The sequence below is a fragment of the Emericellopsis atlantica genome, assembly GCF_019669845.1.
Source record: "Emericellopsis atlantica unplaced genomic scaffold F5Z01scaffold_10, whole genome shotgun sequence".
Lineage (NCBI taxonomy): Eukaryota > Fungi > Ascomycota > Sordariomycetes > Hypocreales > Bionectriaceae > Emericellopsis > Emericellopsis atlantica.
In genome coordinates, this window is record NW_025764712.1 from 731,048 (window position 1) to 750,782 (window position 19,735).

Here is a 19,735-nt window from a genome sequence, read left to right on the forward strand (position 1 = left end):
AGTGACAGACTGACAGCCGCGTACGTGACGACATGTCCCCTTTTGCAGCGTTACATTCCAGATCAGCAATGTCATATTTCACACAAGAATCCGTCTATCATGTACGTAGTACCTGGAATCCTGGACAAGGAAATACCTCGAGCTTGGACCTCTGGTTGTCTCCAGGCTTCTAGAGTTCATTGTTCATTATCTTCAGTCAACGCCTGGTGAAACTTACGTTTAATTAATCACCACCCGCCACGGATTGTGGGCTTCGCCGTTTCGGCAACGGCCACAAACGTGTACGCAGCCGTAGGGCACCCACTCTTCCGGACGGGAGGTTAGCTGCTAGTAAAAGCCTGCTAGCATCCTCCTGCATCCTGATTCCTATACGAGGTGTAGCTTCTCGCGTTGCGTCGTCTCCAGCACAGGGCATATGTATGTTCTGCGCAGACAATCCCTGGCCACTGCCATCGTCCATGAGGCGACGGCACAATCACTTACACGCATGGTCACAATGGGTGTGTTCAAGCAAAGCTCCTCCATGTCGACGGACGCGCACGCACACACTGAGGATCTGGCGACTGGAGCCCAGAACTTGTCCTTGGCGAAAAGGCTTGCTCCACGACGCCCTGTCCCCTGCTGCGTGGTCGAAATCGTGATTGGCCCGAGATCATGCATCCCGAAATTATGCCACCCATTCTTCGTGATTGTGCACGAGGTCTCGCGGCCTGTTCCTGGCCATTGTGTAGCGACGGTCGTGCAGATGAATTCTTCATTTTACGTGCATGATATTTGGCCGGGGGAGAGAGGGGCGGGCTCCTGTCCATGGCGGCCATCTGATCCGATCCGTGTCATGGCCGTCTGTCCTCCCATCCGCCCGCCCACAGGCTCATAATATTGTCTCTTCAAGCTAGAGGCGCCTCGTCTTCCTCCTTCTCTGCACGGGTTGAGGTCTGGCCTACCCACGTCGCTCTTTACCACTCCCCTCGTTGTCGTTGTATTCTTCTTCTTCCTTCGCTTCGTGCCGACGGCTCACTCTTTTGCCCGCTCGTGCCATATCTTTGAGTCTACCTTGTCATTGTGGACGCGTCATGCAGACGAGCATTGCCATTCAATCCTAGCCGCGAAGGCGTGAGTGAAATTCGTGCCATATTTCGAAATCACAAAGTCCCAACAAAACGAGAGAAGAGTAACACACGAAACAAAGAGAGAGGATTTCCGCTGTTGGGGGGGCAAAATCGACGAGGAGGAATACGAGAAGGGAAGAAACAGGCTGTGTTCGACAACACAACGTAGCTAAGCGAGGGTCAACAAACGACGGGCGCCCACGGCTGACATCTCACAGACCGCCATTCGAATCAATCAATCAATCGAGTCGAATCACTGCCCATTCTGCCTGGCCTTTCTGGAACACGAACGGACGACGGGATTCTGGCTGTTGGCCACGATAAGATTGTGGCAGACTTGGGGCAATACTGCCTTGGACCCCCTCCAAGCCTGGATTGCGCAAGCCTGATCGCTCAGCCTCGCAGCATTCGTTTCGATAGGATCCCCTCCCAAAACGCCTGGATCGACACTATATTATTAGTGCAACAAAAATAGCCGATCCATTGTTTTTTTGGGGGACTTCCGTTGATTGGGGCAATTGGGGAGAGGCGAATTCGTTGTTTGCGTGGTAGTTGCTCCCGCTGCCATGACTAACGTCGCTGGTGCGGGTGGCGCTGCTGCCCCGGTCGCGGCCAACAACGTGGACGACAATCTTTCTTCTTCAACTTCATCTTCGACTTTGTCCAACACGCATACACACCACTCACATTCGTTTCACTCCGGGAAGGGTTATCATCACCACAATCGACATTCCTTGGACAACACTCGTTCCAACACACACCTCCATTTCCATCATCGAGCGCCTGCCTCTGACGACCTCTCTTCCCACCAGAAGAACGACGACACCGATATCGATATTGATGTCCACCGCGACAGCAACCTCGAGATCCGCCAAGCTGACCAAGACCCCTATGTCCAGCACGTCGTCCAGACTGTCGAGCTCGTCCAGGTAGTCGACGCATCCGGCAACCCAGTCACTCTACACACCGTACTACCCCCTCCCGGGACCGTGGTCGTGGACCGCGCGTCGGGGGAGACGATATCCGTCATTTCGGCACCAGGAGCGTCGTGGACGGCGATACAGCCGTCCGCATCATCTGTGTCGGCGGGAGGCGTCAATGTCGAGGCGTCCCTTTCCGTTGGTCTCAGCCTGCCGATAGACCCGTCTGTCACGGCCTCGGCTTCCGTCTCGGTCTCCTCCGCCTCGACAGATGTCTCCGCGCCATTGATCACGTCGGGAGCGAGCGACACCCCGATACCAGCGAGTCTGCTGCCGGAAACGAGCAACTTTCTCACACCATCGGCGGGTGCCTCGCTCAATGAAACAAACTGTGAGTGCTCCTCTCCTAGTAATACTGGCCTACGTGAACTAACAACGAAGCAGCACTACCCTCACGCAACTCGACGTCAACACCTACCACACCTCTGAGCCAGATCGCTCTTAAATTGGACACCATATTGTCCTCCCCGTCGTCTACGTCATTCACGTCCACATCCGACGATGAGTTCCGATCCTTCATCTCCAGCTCAAGCAGCGGCTACACCTGGGATTCATCCTTCTCCACGTCACTACCGTCGACATACTCGGACAGCGAGACTGCCTCATCAGATGTCATTGGATACAGCGGCACTGGTGCCGATGGCGCCCAGCCAACCGATTCAGAAGACGTGCAGACAGATACCGACAACTCCGACAACGACAGTGGTGGCGGTATAGCACCTCTGACCCCACAGCAAAAGACTATTGTCGGAGGCGTCGTCGGGAGCGTGGCTGGCGTGGCATTCCTGCTGTTGCTCGTCATGATGGCGATCAAGTGGAAGAAGCGAAGGAGTCAGATGACCGAGCTTCTCGGAGAGCAAGGCACCCGGGGCATTGCAGGTCGCGGCGGCCCGCCGACAGGAGGCAGCAATGGGGGCGGGGACGCGATGGCGGAGCGTCCTGGCGCTGGGTTCTCCGTACCGGCCGCGTTGGCCGCGTTGACGAGAAAGAGCCAGCACGCGCCTGGCGAGGCCACACGCTCAGGCGAACGGGGGTTCGTCCGCGTGTCTGGCAGGAAGCTGCCCTCCGTCCTACAGCACGGCGGCGATGGCTACTCGGACCCCCGCGCCAGCACCATGAGCGGCGAGTCTGACTACTGGCGCGGCTCGCAGGCCTTTGATCCGGGCGCGACATCACCACGTCTCGCGCTCGGTTCGCCGATGCGTCCCGTGAGTGGCGTGCCGATCATACGCTCAGGGCCGGGACGACAAGCGGTCGCAGAGCAGAATCCATTCGCTGACCCGCCGAGCCCTGGGCCGCCCCCGAGCGGACCGCTACCGCCGCCGCCCATGTCGAGAGACGGGCTGGGACGGAGTCTGACGAGTCAGGATGGGTCGAGAGGGTCAGGCTCGAGGTTTCAGGAGAATATCTGAGTCGGCTCTTGCGCCTAGAAAGGGGGGAGAGGGGGTTATCCAAAAAGAAAATCGAAGCAGTAGATTTTTTTTTAAATTCTTGTACATGTTGCAATGGGAATTTGGGAGCGACAGGGTCTATCTATCTAGCAGAGCGAAGGAAGGACGAACGGGTCGGGCGTCGTGTGTACATAACTGCGACGTGGCCCGCGTACATATTTCATGATACCAGTTTGTTGGTGGTTAGTACATATTTGTGCCTCGGTGCGTTAATCTGTGTAGAACGTACGTGGACGTGCGGAGTAAATTAATGGATGGGTAGTAGATGCGGCTGGCCTATCTTGGTACTAGTCTCGGCGTCTACCACGAGCCCGAGGATCTTCTGTTGTACGCGGACATGATAGCGTCGCACGTGTCGGTGACGGGCGGTGCAGTCTAGGCATGCTCGTCCGGAATGCAGTCCAACTACGGACAAGGTCGGCGAGGACGGACGGGTGCGGACAAGTCTACCGCATAGGATGATGGATGCTTACTGTATCTGTAGCTAGGTCGCACTGCTGTTGGGGGCCAGCCGTCAGTCAATTGGAATGGGCCCATCCGGAAAAGGGCAAGCCGCGAGAAAGGAGGGCGAGCGATCTGATCGGGGGACCTGCATCCAAGATCCGCCCAAGACAAGACAGTTCAGGCCAGGTGCTTGGCACCTTTGCACGCATGCGTGTCTCTGAGGGCTGGGCTGGACTGGCCTGGCCTGCGATGCGGTGAGAGATGCTTCAGCAACCGTGCAGGCAGCAGAGGGACGATGGAAGCGCAACGTTCCGAGAATTTGCAGTCAATGACATCGTGTCTTGTCCAGCCGGCATGACATCAATGAAGCAGCCCGAGTGTCAAGTTGCCCGGATCCGAATGGAGTGTCGCTGCCAGTGCGCAGATGACCTATGTGCTTGTGTAGGAGAAGCAGCCCACCGCGGACACTAGCAGCACTGCCACGTTGAAAGTGTGTCGGCACTTGCATATTGCTTTGGAATCAGCTTTCTGGTGCTGTCACTGACAAATTCAGTGTACGGGAACTGATTGTAGTAGCATCTCAACAAGTACAGCACTACTAGAGTGGACAGCCAAGTCCGCTATATCAGGTGGAGGAACGTACCCTAGATGCCTGGTGACGCGGGTGAGGCTACGCTACCTAAGTACGTAGTGGTATGAGTTCATCGCTACCTTATCTATCTGAATAGTCCATTGATCGAGTCATGAGCAGTTCTATCGCCCTGATAGAGTTTCCCGGGGCCAGAACATCAGAAGGGCGCTGGAACCCTGGAAGCCTCAACATGAACCCAATTGTGACCAACAGCAGCCCCTGCCGCTAAACTCCGCGCACGCGGCCTCCACAGCAGTCCGAACTCCACGGCACCACCAGCCTGTGTCTGAGTCTGATGAGTCTGACTCCCCACCTCGAGACCACCATGCATCAATTTGTTACTTCTCCCCTCCCCCTCTGAGAATTGTCATCAACTGCCAGACTGGACTCGTCGACGCTGTTCGTGCGGCTAGATAGTAGTTCCAGCACCAGCATTGATCTGATCTCGCGCATGCACGCGGATGGCCCACGAGCGAACGAGGTGCACCGCTCATTCGAATATTCGTCATCAATCCCCGCCCCCCTCTGAGTCCAACTAATAATCACGACGATTCCTCGGCTCCCTCATTCGAGGCTCACGAACCATCATAACAAGCAACACCGACTCCGTCATGGCCTTCCAACTACCACCAGGCGTGCATCCGCCGCCTGCGGCCTCCTTCAACCCCCCTCAGATCTTCGGCTCCTATGCCACCGACGCCCTGCCGCAACTTCCGCCAGATCTCGCGGCCCAAATGTTCGCCGACTCGCACAACTTCCCCTATGACGAGTCACAAGACGCCAAGCGTAGACGCATCGCCCGAGCCTGCGACATGTGCCGCAAGAAGAAGATCAAGTGCGACGGTAAATTGCCCAGCTGCACCCAGTGCATCAACTACAAAGCCGAGTGTGTCTTCACCCAGGTCGAGAAGAAGCGCGCACCCCCCAAGGGCGCCAAGTACATTGAGGGCCTGGAGAACCGGCTGGGCAGGATGGAGCATCTGCTTCGGTTGAGTGGGCTGCTGGCCGAGGGCGAGGAGACGGACCTGGGCGCCCTCGAGAAGAAGCTCGAGGAGCAGAGGAACTCGGAGGCTAGTCGACAAGGAAGCCTTGCCGTGCCCTCGACACCCGCCAGCCCCGCGACCAAGGCCCCCTCTACGACAGCAGCAGAGAGCCAGGCATCGCCTGCGGATAACCTCTCACCACTTCCCAAGGACAAGGACAAGGACAAGGAGCAGCAGCAGCAGCAGCCGCCGCAACGGCGCAGTTCGAACGTCCGCACAGCGAGCGTCGAGGACGCTGAGCCGGAGGAGGATGTCGAAAACTTGTCGGACCTCATGTGTTCCCTCGTGACGACCCAGTCGGGCGAGACGAGATACCTTGGCTCCTCCTCCGGGTTTAGCATCTTCTCCCCCAAGGGCATACAGTGGGTGAACCAGAAGACCGGCAACGACTCGTTCCGGAACATGATCTCGGAAGTCTCCGAAGATGACCACAAGTGGACAAACTGGAAGCCCGAGGTGTTCAGCGACGTCTTTAGACGACCCGTCTTCCAGCCTCTCCCTTCCAAGGATGACGCGCTTTCCCTCCTCAAGGACTACTTTGAGAATTTCAACTGCATGTTCCCGCTCTTCCACCAGCCGACCTTTATGCACCTCGTGCAGCGGCAGTACTCGGCTGATCCGTACCAAGGCTCCGGTTGGTGGGCCAGTCTTAACTGTGCCCTCGCCATCGCGCACAGACTCCGTGTCATGAGCCATCTCGTCCCCCAGGAGGAAGACCAGGTGTCGTGGGGCTACCTCAAGAACGCCATGGGCGTCTTCACGGAATTGACGATGCGTAACACCGATCTCCTGTCCGTGCAGGCGCTGCTCGGCATGGCCCTCTTCATGCAGGGCACCCCCAACCCGCAGCCCAGCACGCTGTTGGTCGCAGCAGCGATCCGTCTCTCGCACACCATTGGCCTGCACAAGCGCGGCACCGGGTTCAACTTGAACCCCATTGAGCTTGAGCAGCGGAAACGCGTATTCTGGATCGCCTACATACTGGACAAGGACATGTGCCTGCGCGCCGGCCGCCCACCCACCCAGGACGACGACGACATGAACATTGATCTGCCCGACGCCGACCCGGAAGACAACATTGGCAACATACCCCTCGCCGACGGCAAGTCCAAGATGAACATCTTCCGGACCATGTGCGAGTTCGCCGTCATCGAGTCGGATGTCTACAGGCGGCTGTACTCGACCAAGGCGACCAAGTCGTCTGTCGGCGAGCTGCTCAATGCCATTGGCGAGCTGGACTCGCAGCTGGAGGACTGGAAGGACGCCATCCCCATTGACTTTCGACCCGAGCACGAGATCAAGGCCAGCCACACGCCCCTGATCCTCCACGTCGTCATGCTGCACTTTGCCTACTACAACTGCCTGACGACGATCCACCGCATGAGCGTCCATCACGGCTTCTGGACGAGCCGGCTGAGCAACTACGCACTACAAGGGCTTAACACCAAGGCCCTCAACCCCCGCGTGTACAGCTCGGCGGCGCTGTGCACGGCCGCCGCGCGCGCGTCCATCAGCCTCGTCAAGTACATCCCCCAGGGAGACAATTCGTGCGTCTGGATGATTCTCTACTTCCCCGTGTCCGCGTTGATGACCCTCTTTGCCAACATTCTCAACAACCCGCTTGACCCGCGCGCGAAGCCCGACATTCGCCTTATGAACCTCGTGGTGAATTTTCTGAGCATGCTGGGCCACGAGGCTGAGCAGGGTGGCGTGTACCGCATGCTCGGCGTCTGCGCCGAGTTTGAGCGCATCGCCAAGAGTGTCATTGAGAAGGCAGAGAAGGATCAGTCGTCACGGCGGAAACGCAAGAATCACCACAACAACACCGAGAACAAGGCCAAGGCGACGCCCAACGGAGCAGGAGGAGCAGGCATGAGAGTGCCCAACAGCAGCAATCTGAGCCCTGTGCAAGCCGACGCGCCCGGTTTCAGTCCCCTCTCCTACGGACCCTCGCCGACCATGCCATGGAACACACAGGCGCCGCCACCGCCGGCCGACTTTTCAACGTACCCGACCAACGGTGACTTTGACAGCTTCGCCCAGCAGCAAGGCTTCCCCACGAGCGACTCGCCGGGCAGCAACGGGGGCATGCAGCAGCAGCAGCAGCAGCAGCCCATGCAGGGCACGGGGGCGGCGTTCCCCATGCACCAGCCCATGCTGCCGACCGACCTCTTCCAGCTGCCGATGAACTTGGATTGGGACTGGGCCGAGCTGAGCGGCGGCGCGTACCCGACGGTGGAGAATGGGAACTTTGGCGGTGATTCGATGGGGTAGATGTAGGCAGCGTCTGGGCATCAGACGTGGCATGTATATTTTTGTCAGAGTTAAGAAGAAGCTTGTTGTGTGTTCAAGGGTCCTCTTGTGGCTGTGTTCCGTCATTGACAGCCGGACTCACCACAGCTCCAGCCGGTGTGGTGTCCTAGCGACGCAGAACCGGCGATCTTCCTGGCGCGCCACTGGCCGTGACAAGATCCCCCGAGGTGGGATCGTCGTGCTGCAAAAGATCGTGCTCGCACCAAGGCAGCATGCGCGGTTGGCAAGCAAAGACCGATGTACATGATGGATATGCAGGTTCTCTGGCGGACTGGCCTTTTACCCGAAGCAGCCTGCACATCCCATCTGCTGCGATCGGCTCAATTGCCCCCGAGATATGCTGCCCCATGGGGCCCCGCGTCACATCAAAGGATGGAAGGCTGATTACTATATAAGGTGAGCGAGATTGTTGCCTTGTCTGGCCTATCTCGAGTAACAGTCAACCGCAGGCCCAACACTGCCAACATGATACGCCTTCACAACCTCAACGCTCTGTCTCTCGCGGGAGCTGTGGCCAGCAGCTTGATGGCACATGCTGCCGCGAAGCTGGTGACGGGCGGGAACTCGACTCATGTGACGGTCGCCAACGACCACCTTGCCATCGCGCTGGCCAAGTCGAATGGGCACATTGTTGACCTGGCCCTCGACGGACAGGATCTGCTCGGACCGCTCAGTGGAAATTCGGGCAAGGGTCCCTACCTGGACTGCTCGTGCACACCCGAGGGCTTCTGGCAGCCTGGAGGCGATCTGCAGCTAATCGAGGGCACCGACGGCACCGGGACGGACTATGTCGGCCTCATCATGGAGGACACATATGACTCGACCAACCAGACGCTCTCCCAGTACTTCTTCCTCCGGGATGGCGAGACGGGGCTACATGCGTTCTCTCGCGTCACGTACTGGAATGAGAGCAGACCCTTCCTGAGGGGACTAGGCGAGCTGCGCACACTGTTCCGGCCCAACACGCTGTTGTGGACGCACTTTTCGACGAGTGACGGCAATTATGGTCCGCTGCCGGGCAAGGAGGCGTTTGCCGAGGCCGTCACCGTCCAGGACGCGACGACATACCTCGGAAACACGCCCGATGACGGCTACGTTGCGCAGTACGCGGACTATTTTACAAAGTACAGCTTGAGCGAGGTGTGGCGCAACCACGACGTCCACGGGCAGTTCGCCGACGGCAGCACGTCGCCGGACGGGGACACGTACGGGGCGTGGCTCGTGCAGAACACAATGGAGACGTACTACGGCGGTCCACTGCACTCTGATCTTGTCGTGGATGGGATTGTGTACAACTACATGGTCTCTGGACACCACGGCGCACCCACGCCCAACATCACGCACGGATTTGACAGGACGTTTGGACCGCAGTACTACCACTTTAACAAGGGAGGGCCAGACGCCACGCTGCAGGAGCTCAGGGCGGATGCTGCTCAGTATGCGGACGTCGAGTGGAACGCTGACTTTTACGATGAGATTGCGCCGTATGTGCCCAACTATGTTCCCTCAGCGAGACGCACCACGTTCGAGGGCAGGGTGGACCTCCCCGAGGGCGCGAAGCGACCCATTATCGTCCTGTGCGAGAACAAGGAGGATTTTCAGCTCAACGTGTTTGAGCACACGTCCCTGCAGTACTGGGCGGAGATTGACGAGACGGGCGTGTTCAGCATCCCGCGTGTCGCAGAGGGCACATACCGCGTGACGGTCTACGCGGACGAGATCTTTGGCTGGTTCATCGAGGACGACGTCAAGATTGGGCGGTGCACGCGCAAGCGTGACTTTGCCTGGACCGAGGAGTCGGCGGGCACAGAGCTCTGGCGGATCGGCGTGCCGGACAAGTCAGCAGGCGAGTACCGCCACGGCTACACGCCTCTCGAGTCCAAGCCACTGCACCCAGAGGAGTACCGAATCTACTGGGCGCAGTACCAGTTCCCAGACGAGTTCCCGGACGGCGTGCACTTTCACGTGGGCGAGAGCCGGGAGGATCTGGACTTGAACTACATCCACTGGGCGTGGTGGCCGTCCAAGGGCAACTACCTGCGGGACACGCCCGTATACGACAATGTGAACAACTGGACGGTGACGTTTGACCTCGCGGCGGCGCAGCTGGAGGACCGGGCGACAGCGACGTTTACGGTGCAGGTGGCGGGGACCAAGACGGCCAACGGCAACGACAAGTGGAAGCAGTCCGACGACCCTTTTGCCAACCTGCCGTGGACGGTGGGCGTCAACGGGGGCGCGTACGAGGCGACGTGGACGATCCCGTACTGGCGCAGCGGGTCGTGCGGCGTGCGGAGCGCGGTGGCGTGCCAGAATGTCGAGCACAAGTTTGTGTTCCCAGCGGCGACGCTGCGCGCGGGCCGGAATGAGTTTGTGCTGAGTCTGCCGTATAATGCGAGCAGTGTCGAGACGGCGCTGTTGCCGGACGCGCTGTATGTGCAGTACGATGCGTTTAGGCTGGAGGTGGAGTAGTGTATATATGGTGAGGTATAGATATGGAAATGCTTGTGCTTCATCCTGTGGTATCACGCTTCTGTCGCTGGGTGATGATTGCCAGGACTTGAAATTTCGCGATTTGATCTGAACGCTGCTACAGCGTGAAAGCCACCAACTACGTACTTCTATGAAGCGTCGTTTAGTCATTGTCCGTGGGTTGTTGCCAGATATCTGAGACATCCGCCCTACTGCGTGTGCTCGCCATCCAAGACAGCCATGCAAGGACAGCGCGCTCATGCACCGAATGAGTGGATGACAGCCGTCGCTGCAAGTCAATGCTGGTCTGAGAAGTCGAGTATTAAACAAAGATGATGACTTTTCATAATATTGCGCAGGATCACATCAGCTCAATGGGCATAACGACACATGCAATTCGCGTGTTTGGGACCGGAAGCGGCCGAGTCAAGTCTTGGTTTCATCCGTCGGCTAGGCTCGGATTGCCTAGGCCAGATCAGACATGGGAAGAATCTGTCAGTCTGATCTGTGGGGAGAGGGAGATGGATGCTTCCGACGTTGGTGGTGGCTGTCCCACGAAGCCGCTGTCCAAGAGCTAGATTGTCCGTCCACTGGACGGCGAGACACCCCGCCAGAAGCAAGAGTCGAGGAGAGAAGCAATAGACATCTGCGATGATGTACTGTATTAACATATGTAAGAAAAAGGCCCGCAGAGGGGATACGATGCAGGAGGATGGCACTAGCGTTTCTGTCACTGTCAAGAGTCAAGACCCAGACCCTCTCTCCCTCCTTGGCTCGCGTGCGACATGCAGACGGGGAACGCTAGCGGGCGAGCGGGAAAGACGCTTTGACTGGATGGATGTCTCGAGCAATAGGAAGCCAGCGATGGACAATGGCAGCGCAGGCGTGAGCAGCATTGACGAGAGTAAGACGAGCGTCTTCATTCGTACTTCTTGTACAAGTGCAACAAGTGCACGACGGGAGACTCGACTGGACCTTGCTGCCAAGACGGTTTGGGGGAGAGATCCCTGCGTCGTGTGTTACAGATTTCGACGTCTGTCTCGTAGTGGCTTCAGAGGAGACAAAATAACCGGGACGTGGACGAAGACTGGCGGGCGCGATGGCATGACCTGGAGACCTGATAAATGAGCATCAAGTATTGAGAATAGAACCTTATTCTCAATTATTAATATTTATGAATGTACGCACCACCGAAGCGAGCCATGGGTGCTCGTGTTGGACGTGTTCTTGTTGGTGACAACGTCTGGTGCAGCCCTGGCTTTTGTGTCCACACCCTTGCTGCGATGCGCCCCTCCAATTTGAGACACGCTTCCACCAACCGAACTCGCACTTATTAATTATTCATTCACTCACCCATTCACTGTCAAGGACTCAAGGTTCTGCTTTTTTTTTTTCCCGGTACACTAATGACCATGGCAAGGATCAGTGGCCTATTCCCATCATGCCTCCTTGCTGCCCGTAGCTGAAGTCCGTCGGACTCGAGCGTTGTTGGCTGGGTGTCATCCTGCTGGTGCCTCTCCTCCCAGTCCCTCCCCCTTCAGTCAGTCCAGTCCTCTTCAACAGCCAGCCAGCCAGTCTGTCGTGTAGTAGTCGCTCAGTAGTAGCCAGTTCGCCCAGCGCGTCTGCTTCGGTCCTTCGTTTCTTTCATCCATTCACTCTCTCCCCCAGGCCCTCCGTCTGGCCTTTGTCGTTCGTTTCGTCCATCACCCGCTCACAAAGCACGTACGTCAGCCCAGCCTGACCGCGCTCTCACATTCGTTTCCCACTGCTACGCGGCCAAAACAGCTCCGCGACGCTGTGCAAAACGTGTGAAATCCCAGCCAAGACCCAGACGGGCAGCAGGATAGCAAGCCATCCGTCCGCCCATCCATCCATCAGGTGACGCACGACGACGTCCCCTGCCTGTCACGGTTCGGTTGACGTTGCACCCACCAGAACAGACTCTTCTCGTGGATTCCCCTCCTCGGATACGACTCTATTCTTGCTTCCAACTAGGCTGGCTCCTCTTCTTTCGGATCTGGTCTGATCTGATCCCCTTCTTTGGCTTCGGACTTGAGGTCCTGCCACTTGTCAGAGGCATCGACCGTCAGTAGGACAACCATCTCACAAGTTGCGCGCGCCCGCGCAGACGAGGAGCTGAAACAGGAGGAACCTCCAGTCGCACGAGGCCGGCCAGGCAACACGACACGCGGATCCAGACGCTTGGAAGACGTCAGTCGTTACTCCCAACTCTTGTCGACGCGTATTCTCGCCATCCTCATCAGCGATATCCCAACGCGCCCTCTACCATTCTCTCTTGCGCCAGTCGCCCAGACTGTTGTGGCTGGGCCCCAACAGCTCTACGAACCACGATTCAGTTCTCTGGAGAGCTGATCGTATGGGACTTACTTTCACCCAACACTTGTGGTACGTACACGGACCCCTTGCGCATCTGTTCTGTGGGTACCCGATGGCGTTCGATTCGGGTTCCATCTCATCCATGGTGGTTCACTCACACGCCTTCACATCCATTTCACTTATTGTCTGTGCGCTTTGAGTTGATCTGCCAAAAGCATTGTTCCCATTGAACTATTGTTATCGCGCCGTGTGCTCAATGGCAATTGAAAACAATGCACTACCGCGAACCGCTGGCTAACATCTAGACTACCAGCCCTCATCGTGACACCAGACTGTTGCACCAACGCGCACAACATATCGTCGCTGGCATACACGAACGAACACCTTCCATCTTGCCACAACATCCTCTTCTCCGTGCTCATCCCCAGAACCTGGACCTCACGAGTTCTTGCCTCTTGCTCGACCGCCTCATACGTACGGGCATGCAATGAGCCAGTCGCAAAACGGGTGGAATATGGACCGCCCCAGAGCAGGCTCTGTCAAGCGCGCCCGGGAACGAGCCCAGGCCACGGCCCAGGGAAAGGCACCTCGCAGGCCACCGCCGCCGCCGTCGTCAGCGACGCCCACGATGCCGGCCGCGATGCCGTTGGAGGATGGCGCTTCCTCACCCCGGGGCTACCTCAGTCCACCACCTCGTCGCCACATGCCTCCGCCCTCGCAACCACCGCCCACGATGCAGCTCCCGCCTGCGCCTCCGTCACGGGCCAGAGTGCCGCCTGGATTCGAGGGGAAGAGTGGCATCTCGAGACCCACGCAGGCGCCTCATTGGCCCCTACCACCAGGCTCTCCTCTCACCCCTGTTAACAACAAAAGCAGCAGCAACAACAATAACAACTACGAAAATGAATATTTTCAGCCTCGCCAACCTGATCGACCAGTTCAAGCCCCTTCCAGGCCACTTCAAGCGCCGCCCCGACCCGCTCGTCCCAGTCGCATCCCTTCAATGGTGGACAAGACCGGCCCTCAAACGCCAACGCCCGTCTTCCGGAACCCGCAGCAGGCGTCAGACGCACGGGATATGATGGAGCAGGGACTGTCGTCGTCGGTGCCCGCTACGCCAGCCACACCGGTCTCGAGACTGACGACGTCGTCTGTTGGCAGCATACCCGAGTTCCCAACGCCCGGCGCCAGCCAGGGGCCCCCGACGCAGCAGATGCCCATGCCCCCGCGACGAAGTGTCAATCTGGGGCCGCCGCCGGCCGGTCGACGCGGGCCCTCGTCGTACTACTCCAACGCCACCTTTGTCTCGCCCATTCCCGAGGAGAGCACGCGGTCACACGGCTCGTATGCCTCGAGCGCGGCGATGCCCGGCGTCTGGAACCCGGCCTCGCCCCTGACCCCGACGGCGTACGCCCAGGGCTACACTGACTCGTACTACGACGACTCGGTGACGGACAGGAGCCGCGATTCGCAGGGTGACGAATTTGGCGACGAGAGCAAGCTGGTCCGCAGCGCGAGTGTCGGCAAGAAGGGCAAGGCGGCTCTGGTGGACAACAAACCAGGTGCTAGCACGACGGGAGCGGCCACCGAGGCAGCGTCAGCTGCTGCGCCCACACGACCGCTGGCGCAGCCCGTGCAACCATTCGCCAATGGCACTGGCTACATCGAGGACAGCACCAGCTCGGAGACGATCCGCACAGCGGCGCAAAGGAACAAGGAAGCACAGCCGACTGTCGAAGAGGAACCGCAGCTGTTGATGCCCGTGGCATACAATGCCACACCAGCCCTCCCAGGTCCCTCGGCATCCCCATCACCCGCCCCTGAGCGATCGTGGTCGAGGCGCATATCGGCCATTAAGCGCCCGCCCAACCTGGACATTGATGCCGTCCGCGCCGCCGAGGCCAGGGGCAGCATCACCAGCTTACCTGATCTCATCAAGCGCGCGACACGGCTGGCCGCCATGATCGAGAGGGGCAAGCGCCCAGCCAGTCGATTCGAGAACTTTAATGACTACCTCGACAAGCCGCACGGCGGCGACGGCGACGGTGATTCTTCCTTCAACGACCGCCACCAGTCCGGTCTGTCCGATATGCTGGCGGCGTTCCCCCCGCCGGGCCACCAGCAAAGGGCGTCGCCCAACGCGCAAACCCGTCGCAGTGGAATGTCTTGGTTTCGCAACACATCTTGGCCCCTGATTCCAGGCGTCAAGGACGAGCAGGGACAACGTGACGGTGCACACAACGAGACGGGTCCGCCAGGAGCAACAGCAGCAGCAGCAACAGCAGAGAAACCCCGACCCGTCCGTCGCAAGTGCTGCGGCATGCCTCCCTGGGCCTTTGTGATCCTGATGATCCTCCTCCTCTGCGCCATCGCGGCCGCCATCGTCGTGCCGCTGCAGTTCTTCGTCTTCAAGACGCTCGGGAACCACCCCAAGCCCCTGTCCGCGCTCGACCAGTGCAAGGCCGACCTCGTCTGCCTAAACGGCGGGACCAACGTGCTCTCCCAGGGCACGTGCGCGTGCATCTGCACCAACGGCTTCACCGGCACCGACTGCGGCGTCGGCGGCTCCGACGGCTGCACGACCACCGACCTCGTCTTGTCGTCCGATGCGGCCTCGGTCATCCGCAACGTCACCCTCGGCAAGGCCATCCCCCGCCTCATCGCCGACGCGCGCGCCAACTTCTCCGTGCCCCTCTCGGGCACCGCCATCCTAGCCACCATCAACGGCGACGACCTCTCGTGCCGCGCGCAAAATGCCCTCGTCACTTTCCAGGGACGCCCCCTGCGTCTCAGGGAGGCGGAGCAGACCGAGGAGGAGATTGTGGATGATAGCGATGAGTTGGACCAGGCCATGGGCGTCGCGTCCCGGTCCGAAGCCTCGTATTCGGATGAATCGACGTTTAACGTGACCGAGGAGGTGCTCGACTTTGCGCGCGTCGCGGTCCTGTACATTCTGCAGCAGGAGGACGCGAGCGACGCCGAGGCGGCGCAGACCAGCCTCCAGAGTTTCTTCAGCGGTGGGCAGTACGACGAGTCGGCCATCACGCAGAAGGATGCGCAGAACGTGACGGTCGGGGCGAAAGACCACACCGTCAACCTGGTAGACTTTGGCATCGACTTGGGTGATGGGCTGGTCGGCAAGGCATCCTCGTCCAAGAGTCGGAAGAAGATACGTCGCACAAGCAGCAGCAGTCATTCTCGGCGTTTCGGATTATAATAAAATAAGTAGGTCGCCGCAGGGACCAGTTCCTCTTTTTCAGACGAGGATTGCAGAGTCTTTCTTGTATATAGAACTTTCGCTTCACACACAACATATGAGAATGAGGGCAGCCTCACGGGTGTCTCTGGGAATGAATAGATGTATAGAGCCAGAACGCGCTTGTCTCTTCCATGCTACGAGGTATCCAGAGGGTGTTGATGTCTATATACAATGGCAGGCCTAAACATGCTGAACTACATCCTGAAGACGCCGAATTTCGTGGCACCGGCCTTGTGCTCGTTGCGCCCACCCATGGCCGCGTCGAGACCGAGACCGAGGTATCGTCGCGTATGCTGTGGCGGGATGATGCCGTCGTCCTGGTTTGTTAGTAAAGCTCCGCTTAGTCGGAAGGGAAGATACATACCCATAACCGTGCACTCGAGAATGTGGCGTCGCTCTCCCGGTCAATTCTCTCCTTGAGCGCCGGGTCGACCTTTTGCCCGACCGTCTCCATGACGCTGGCGAGCTGCTCCCCGCCCATGACGCCAATCTTCGCATTAGGCCACATCCACAGGAAGCGGGGGCTGTAGGCCCGGCCACACATGCCATAGTTGCCGGCGCCGTAGCTGCCGCCGACGACGACGGTGAACTTGGGCACGTCGGCGCAGGCGACGGCCGTCACGAGCTTGGCGCCGTGCTTGGCGATGCCGTCCCGCTCGGCGGCGCTGCCGACCATGAAGCCCGAGATGTTCTGGAGGAAGACGAGGGGGATGCCGCGCTGGGCGCAGAGCTCGATAAAGTGCGCCCCCTTTTGGGAAGACTGGGGGAAGAGGATGCCGTCGTTGGCGACGATGCCGACCTTGTGGCCGTGGATGCTGGCGAAGCCGGTAACGAGCGTGGTGCCAAAGTCGCGCTTGAACTCGGAAAAGTGCGAGCCGTCGACGATGCGCGCAATGACGGAGCGGATGGGCATGGGCTTGCGGAGGTTGGTCGTGGCGATGCCGAGGAGCTCTTCCTGGGGGAAGAGGGGCTCGTCGTAGGCCTTGGCGGCCGTGGAGCGTTCGGGCCAGTTGAGGTTGGAGATGGACCGCCGGGCGAGGGTGATGGCGTGGGCGTCGTCGACGGCAAGGTAGTCGGTGACACCGGAGACGGAGCAGTGCATCTTGCCGCCGCCCAGGTCCTCGGGCGAGACGACCTCGCCGGTGGCGGCCTTGACGAGGGGCGGGCCCGCGAGGAAGATGTGGCCCTGCTCGCCGACGATGATGCTCTCGTCGCTCATGGCGGGGACGTAGGCGCCGCCGGCCGTGCAGGGTCCCATGACGACGGAGATCTGGGGGATGCCCTGCGCCGACATGCGCGCCTGGTTGTAGAAGATGCGGCCAAAGTGGTCCTTGTCCGGGAAGACATCTGCCTGGTGTGGCAGGTTGGCGCCGCCCGAGTCGACCATGTAGATGCAGGGCAGGTTGTTCTCCTGGGCAATGGCCTGGGCACGCAGGTGCTTCTTGACGGTGATGGGGTAGTAGGTGCCGCCCTTGACAGTCGAGTCGTTGGCGACAATCATGCACCGCACGCCCTCGACGACGCCGACCCCTGTGATGATGCCGCCCGCCGGGACCTCCGCCTCTGGATACAGCTCGTAGCCGGCCATGGGGCTCAGCTCGAGAAACGTGGTGCCCTGGTCGATGAGGGCCGTGACGCGGTCGCGGGGCAGCATCTTGCCCCTCTGCAGGTGCTTCTGCCTGGCCTTTTCGGGACCGCCCTGCTGGATCCTGGCGGTGAGGGTGTGCATTTTGTCCATGACGGTGGACATGGCGGCCTCATTGTCGCGGAACTCGGGAGACTCGACGTCGACGGTCGAGGGCAGGCGGGAGACGGCGGATGCGTGGTGGGGAGGTGTGAGGCTGGCAATGCCAGCGCGCCTCTGCACGACGCCGCGCTGGAGAGCGGTCCAATTGCGTGATAACCGAAGAACCTTCATGTCTGTGACTGTGTGGGATGAGTGAAGGGAGAGTGAATAGAGGAGAGGGGGGAGAATTGAATCCGGGGCTTGACAAATGATGGGATCCGGGATCCGGGGAAGGCACGTCGTGACTTGTGAGAGGTGAAGGAAGGAAGGAAAGCACCCTGTAAAGCCGAGGATGCGATGCGGGCCGGTGGAAGCCGCGCTCAGCCGAGAAGTCAAAGCTCGGCAGGTGCAGCCACGATACTTCTTGCCTTGACCAGCCGAGCTGCTGCCTGCATACGCAATTGATTTCCTCACAGACAATCGAATCTTCTTGCTCTCATCACTACACTTGGTTTTTCCAGGCTCCTCATCCACACCCAGAACAATGTCTCTCCGAACATTAGCACGCCCTGCGCTGCGCGCACACATGCGGACGCAGTTGCGCCCTGCGCTCGTCGCCCCCATCACGCAGACCCGCTGCCACTCCCAGAAGCACCCCAAGGGCTTCACGGCACCCGCCCAAGAGGACCTTGAGGAGCTGCGTGACCGCGTGCAGGAGTTTGCGCGCCGCGAGATCCCCGAGGAGGTCGCCCACAACACGGACAAGTCCAATGCCTTCCCCAACGAGATGTGGAAGAAGCTGGGCGACGCGGGCCTGCTGGGCATCACGGCTGACGAGGACGTTGGCGGTCTGGGCATGGGCTACCAGGCACACTGCGTGGTCATGGAGGAACTCAGCCGAGCGAGCGGGAGCATCGGCTTGAGCTACGCGGCGCACTCGCAACTGTGCGTCAACCAGGTCCAGCTCAACGGCTCGCAGGCGCAGAAGGAGAAGTACCTGCCCGGCCTCATCTCGGGTGACCTGGTCGGCGCGCTGGCGATGAGCGAGTCGGGCGCGGGCAGCGACGTCGTGAGCATGCGCACAACGGCCAAGAAGGTCGAGGGCGGCTACGAGCTCAACGGCAGCAAGATGTGGATCACCAACGGGCCAGACGCGCACCTCATTGTGGTCTACGCCAAGACAGAGCCCGAGAAGGGATCCAAGGGCATCACGGCCTTCCTCGTGCAGACGGACTACAAGGGCTTTAGCTGCCAGCGCAAGCTGGACAAGATGGGCATGCGGGGCAGCAACACGGGCGAGCTCAACTTTGACTCGGTGTTTGTACCCGAAGAGAACATTCTGGGCAGCGTGAACGGCGGCGTGCGCGTGTTGATGGAGGGTCTGGACCTGGAGCGTCTGGTGTTGTCGTCGGGTCCCCTGGGCCTGATGCAGGCGGCCATGGACGTGACGCTCCCGTTTACGCACCAGCGCAAGCAGTTTGGGCAGCCGATTGCGCACAACCAGCTGGTGCAGGGCCGTCTGGCGGACATGTACACCAAGCTCCAGGCCAGCAAGGCGTACACGTACAGCACGGCCAAGCGGGTGGACGAGCAGGGCATCATCCGCACGCAGGACTGCGCGGGCGCCATCCTGTACGCGGCGGAGCGGGCGACCGAGGTGTCGCTGGACTGCATCCAGCTGCTGGGCGGCATGGGCTACACGGAAGAGATGCCCGCGTCGCGGATCATGCGCGACGCGAAGCTGTATGAGATTGGCGCCGGCACGTCGGAGATCAGGAGGATGGTCATTGGGCGGGCATTCAACAAGGAGTACGCCAACGCGTGAGGCAGGGCATCAGTCGAGGTATTAGACTCGCTTTTTGGTTTCAAGCATTGGGCAGGACCTGCCTAGCGGTCATAGACTAGGCGTATGGAGTTGCATTATAGCAAAGGAGGTATGGCACAGAAGTGAAGCTGATGTGTTGAGTTTG

General features: G+C 59.5%; 6 protein-coding genes across 6 annotated transcripts; 5 read left to right on the forward strand and 1 right to left on the reverse strand.

The window, feature by feature from the left end:
- Nucleotides 1–1,276: 1,276 nt before the first annotated feature.
- Nucleotides 1,277–3,753, forward strand: F5Z01DRAFT_54569 (uncharacterized protein). The gene is made up of 2 exons (XM_046260555.1): nucleotides 1,277–2,420; nucleotides 2,474–3,753. Exons 1-2 carry the CDS (start codon nucleotides 1,676–1,678, stop codon nucleotides 3,499–3,501), a joined length of 1,773 nt encoding a protein of 590 aa, XP_046119372.1. The 5' UTR covers nucleotides 1,277–1,675; the 3' UTR covers nucleotides 3,502–3,753.
- A 981-nt stretch (nucleotides 3,754–4,734) lies between these two features.
- F5Z01DRAFT_54571 (fungal-specific transcription factor domain-containing protein) lies at nucleotides 4,735–8,184 on the forward strand. The gene has a single exon (XM_046260557.1). The coding sequence runs from the start codon at nucleotides 5,227–5,229 to the stop codon at nucleotides 7,930–7,932; it is 2,706 nt and encodes a 901-aa protein (XP_046119373.1). The 5' UTR covers nucleotides 4,735–5,226; the 3' UTR covers nucleotides 7,933–8,184.
- Nucleotides 8,142–10,768, forward strand: F5Z01DRAFT_54738 (rhamnogalacturonate lyase C). Its single transcript, XM_046260575.1, has one exon. It carries the CDS (start codon nucleotides 8,437–8,439, stop codon nucleotides 10,441–10,443), a length of 2,007 nt encoding a protein of 668 aa, XP_046119374.1. The 5' UTR covers nucleotides 8,142–8,436; the 3' UTR covers nucleotides 10,444–10,768.
- Nucleotides 10,769–13,095: 2,327 nt separating this feature from the next.
- Nucleotides 13,096–16,115, forward strand: F5Z01DRAFT_54839 (uncharacterized protein). Its single transcript, XM_046260581.1, has one exon. The coding sequence runs from the start codon at nucleotides 13,268–13,270 to the stop codon at nucleotides 15,995–15,997; it is 2,730 nt and encodes a 909-aa protein (XP_046119375.1). The 5' UTR covers nucleotides 13,096–13,267; the 3' UTR covers nucleotides 15,998–16,115.
- Nucleotides 16,116–16,233: 118 nt separating this feature from the next.
- F5Z01DRAFT_620564 (carboxyl transferase) lies at nucleotides 16,234–17,957 on the reverse strand (the record flags this gene model as incomplete). Its single annotated transcript, XM_046261144.1, has 2 exons — nucleotides 16,234–16,356; nucleotides 16,404–17,957. 2 exons carry the CDS (start codon nucleotides 17,955–17,957, stop codon nucleotides 16,234–16,236), a joined length of 1,677 nt encoding a protein of 558 aa, XP_046119376.1.
- Nucleotides 17,958–18,309: 352 nt separating this feature from the next.
- Nucleotides 18,310–19,590, forward strand: F5Z01DRAFT_680952 (acyl-CoA dehydrogenase/oxidase; the record flags this gene model as incomplete). Its single annotated transcript, XM_046265638.1, has 1 exon — nucleotides 18,310–19,590. One exon carries the CDS (start codon nucleotides 18,310–18,312, stop codon nucleotides 19,588–19,590), a length of 1,281 nt encoding a protein of 426 aa, XP_046119377.1.
- Nucleotides 19,591–19,735: the final 145 nt, after the last annotated feature.

Bases quoted from the DNA above. Each gene is read 5' to 3' on its own strand.
- F5Z01DRAFT_54839 (XM_046260581.1), top strand. From the start codon at position 13,268: ATGAGCCAGTCGCAAAACGGGTGGAATATGGACCGCCCCAGAGCAGGC.
- F5Z01DRAFT_54569 (XM_046260555.1), top strand. From the start codon at position 1,676: ATGACTAACGTCGCTGGTGCGGGTGGCGCTGCTGCCCCGGTCGCGGCC. The intron at 2,421-2,473 runs GTGAGTGCTCCT...ACAACGAAGCAG, and splicing joins CTCGCTCAATGAAACAAACT to CACTACCCTCACGCAACTCG.
- F5Z01DRAFT_54738 (XM_046260575.1), top strand. From the start codon at position 8,437: ATGATACGCCTTCACAACCTCAACGCTCTGTCTCTCGCGGGAGCTGTG.
- F5Z01DRAFT_54571 (XM_046260557.1), top strand. From the start codon at position 5,227: ATGGCCTTCCAACTACCACCAGGCGTGCATCCGCCGCCTGCGGCCTCC.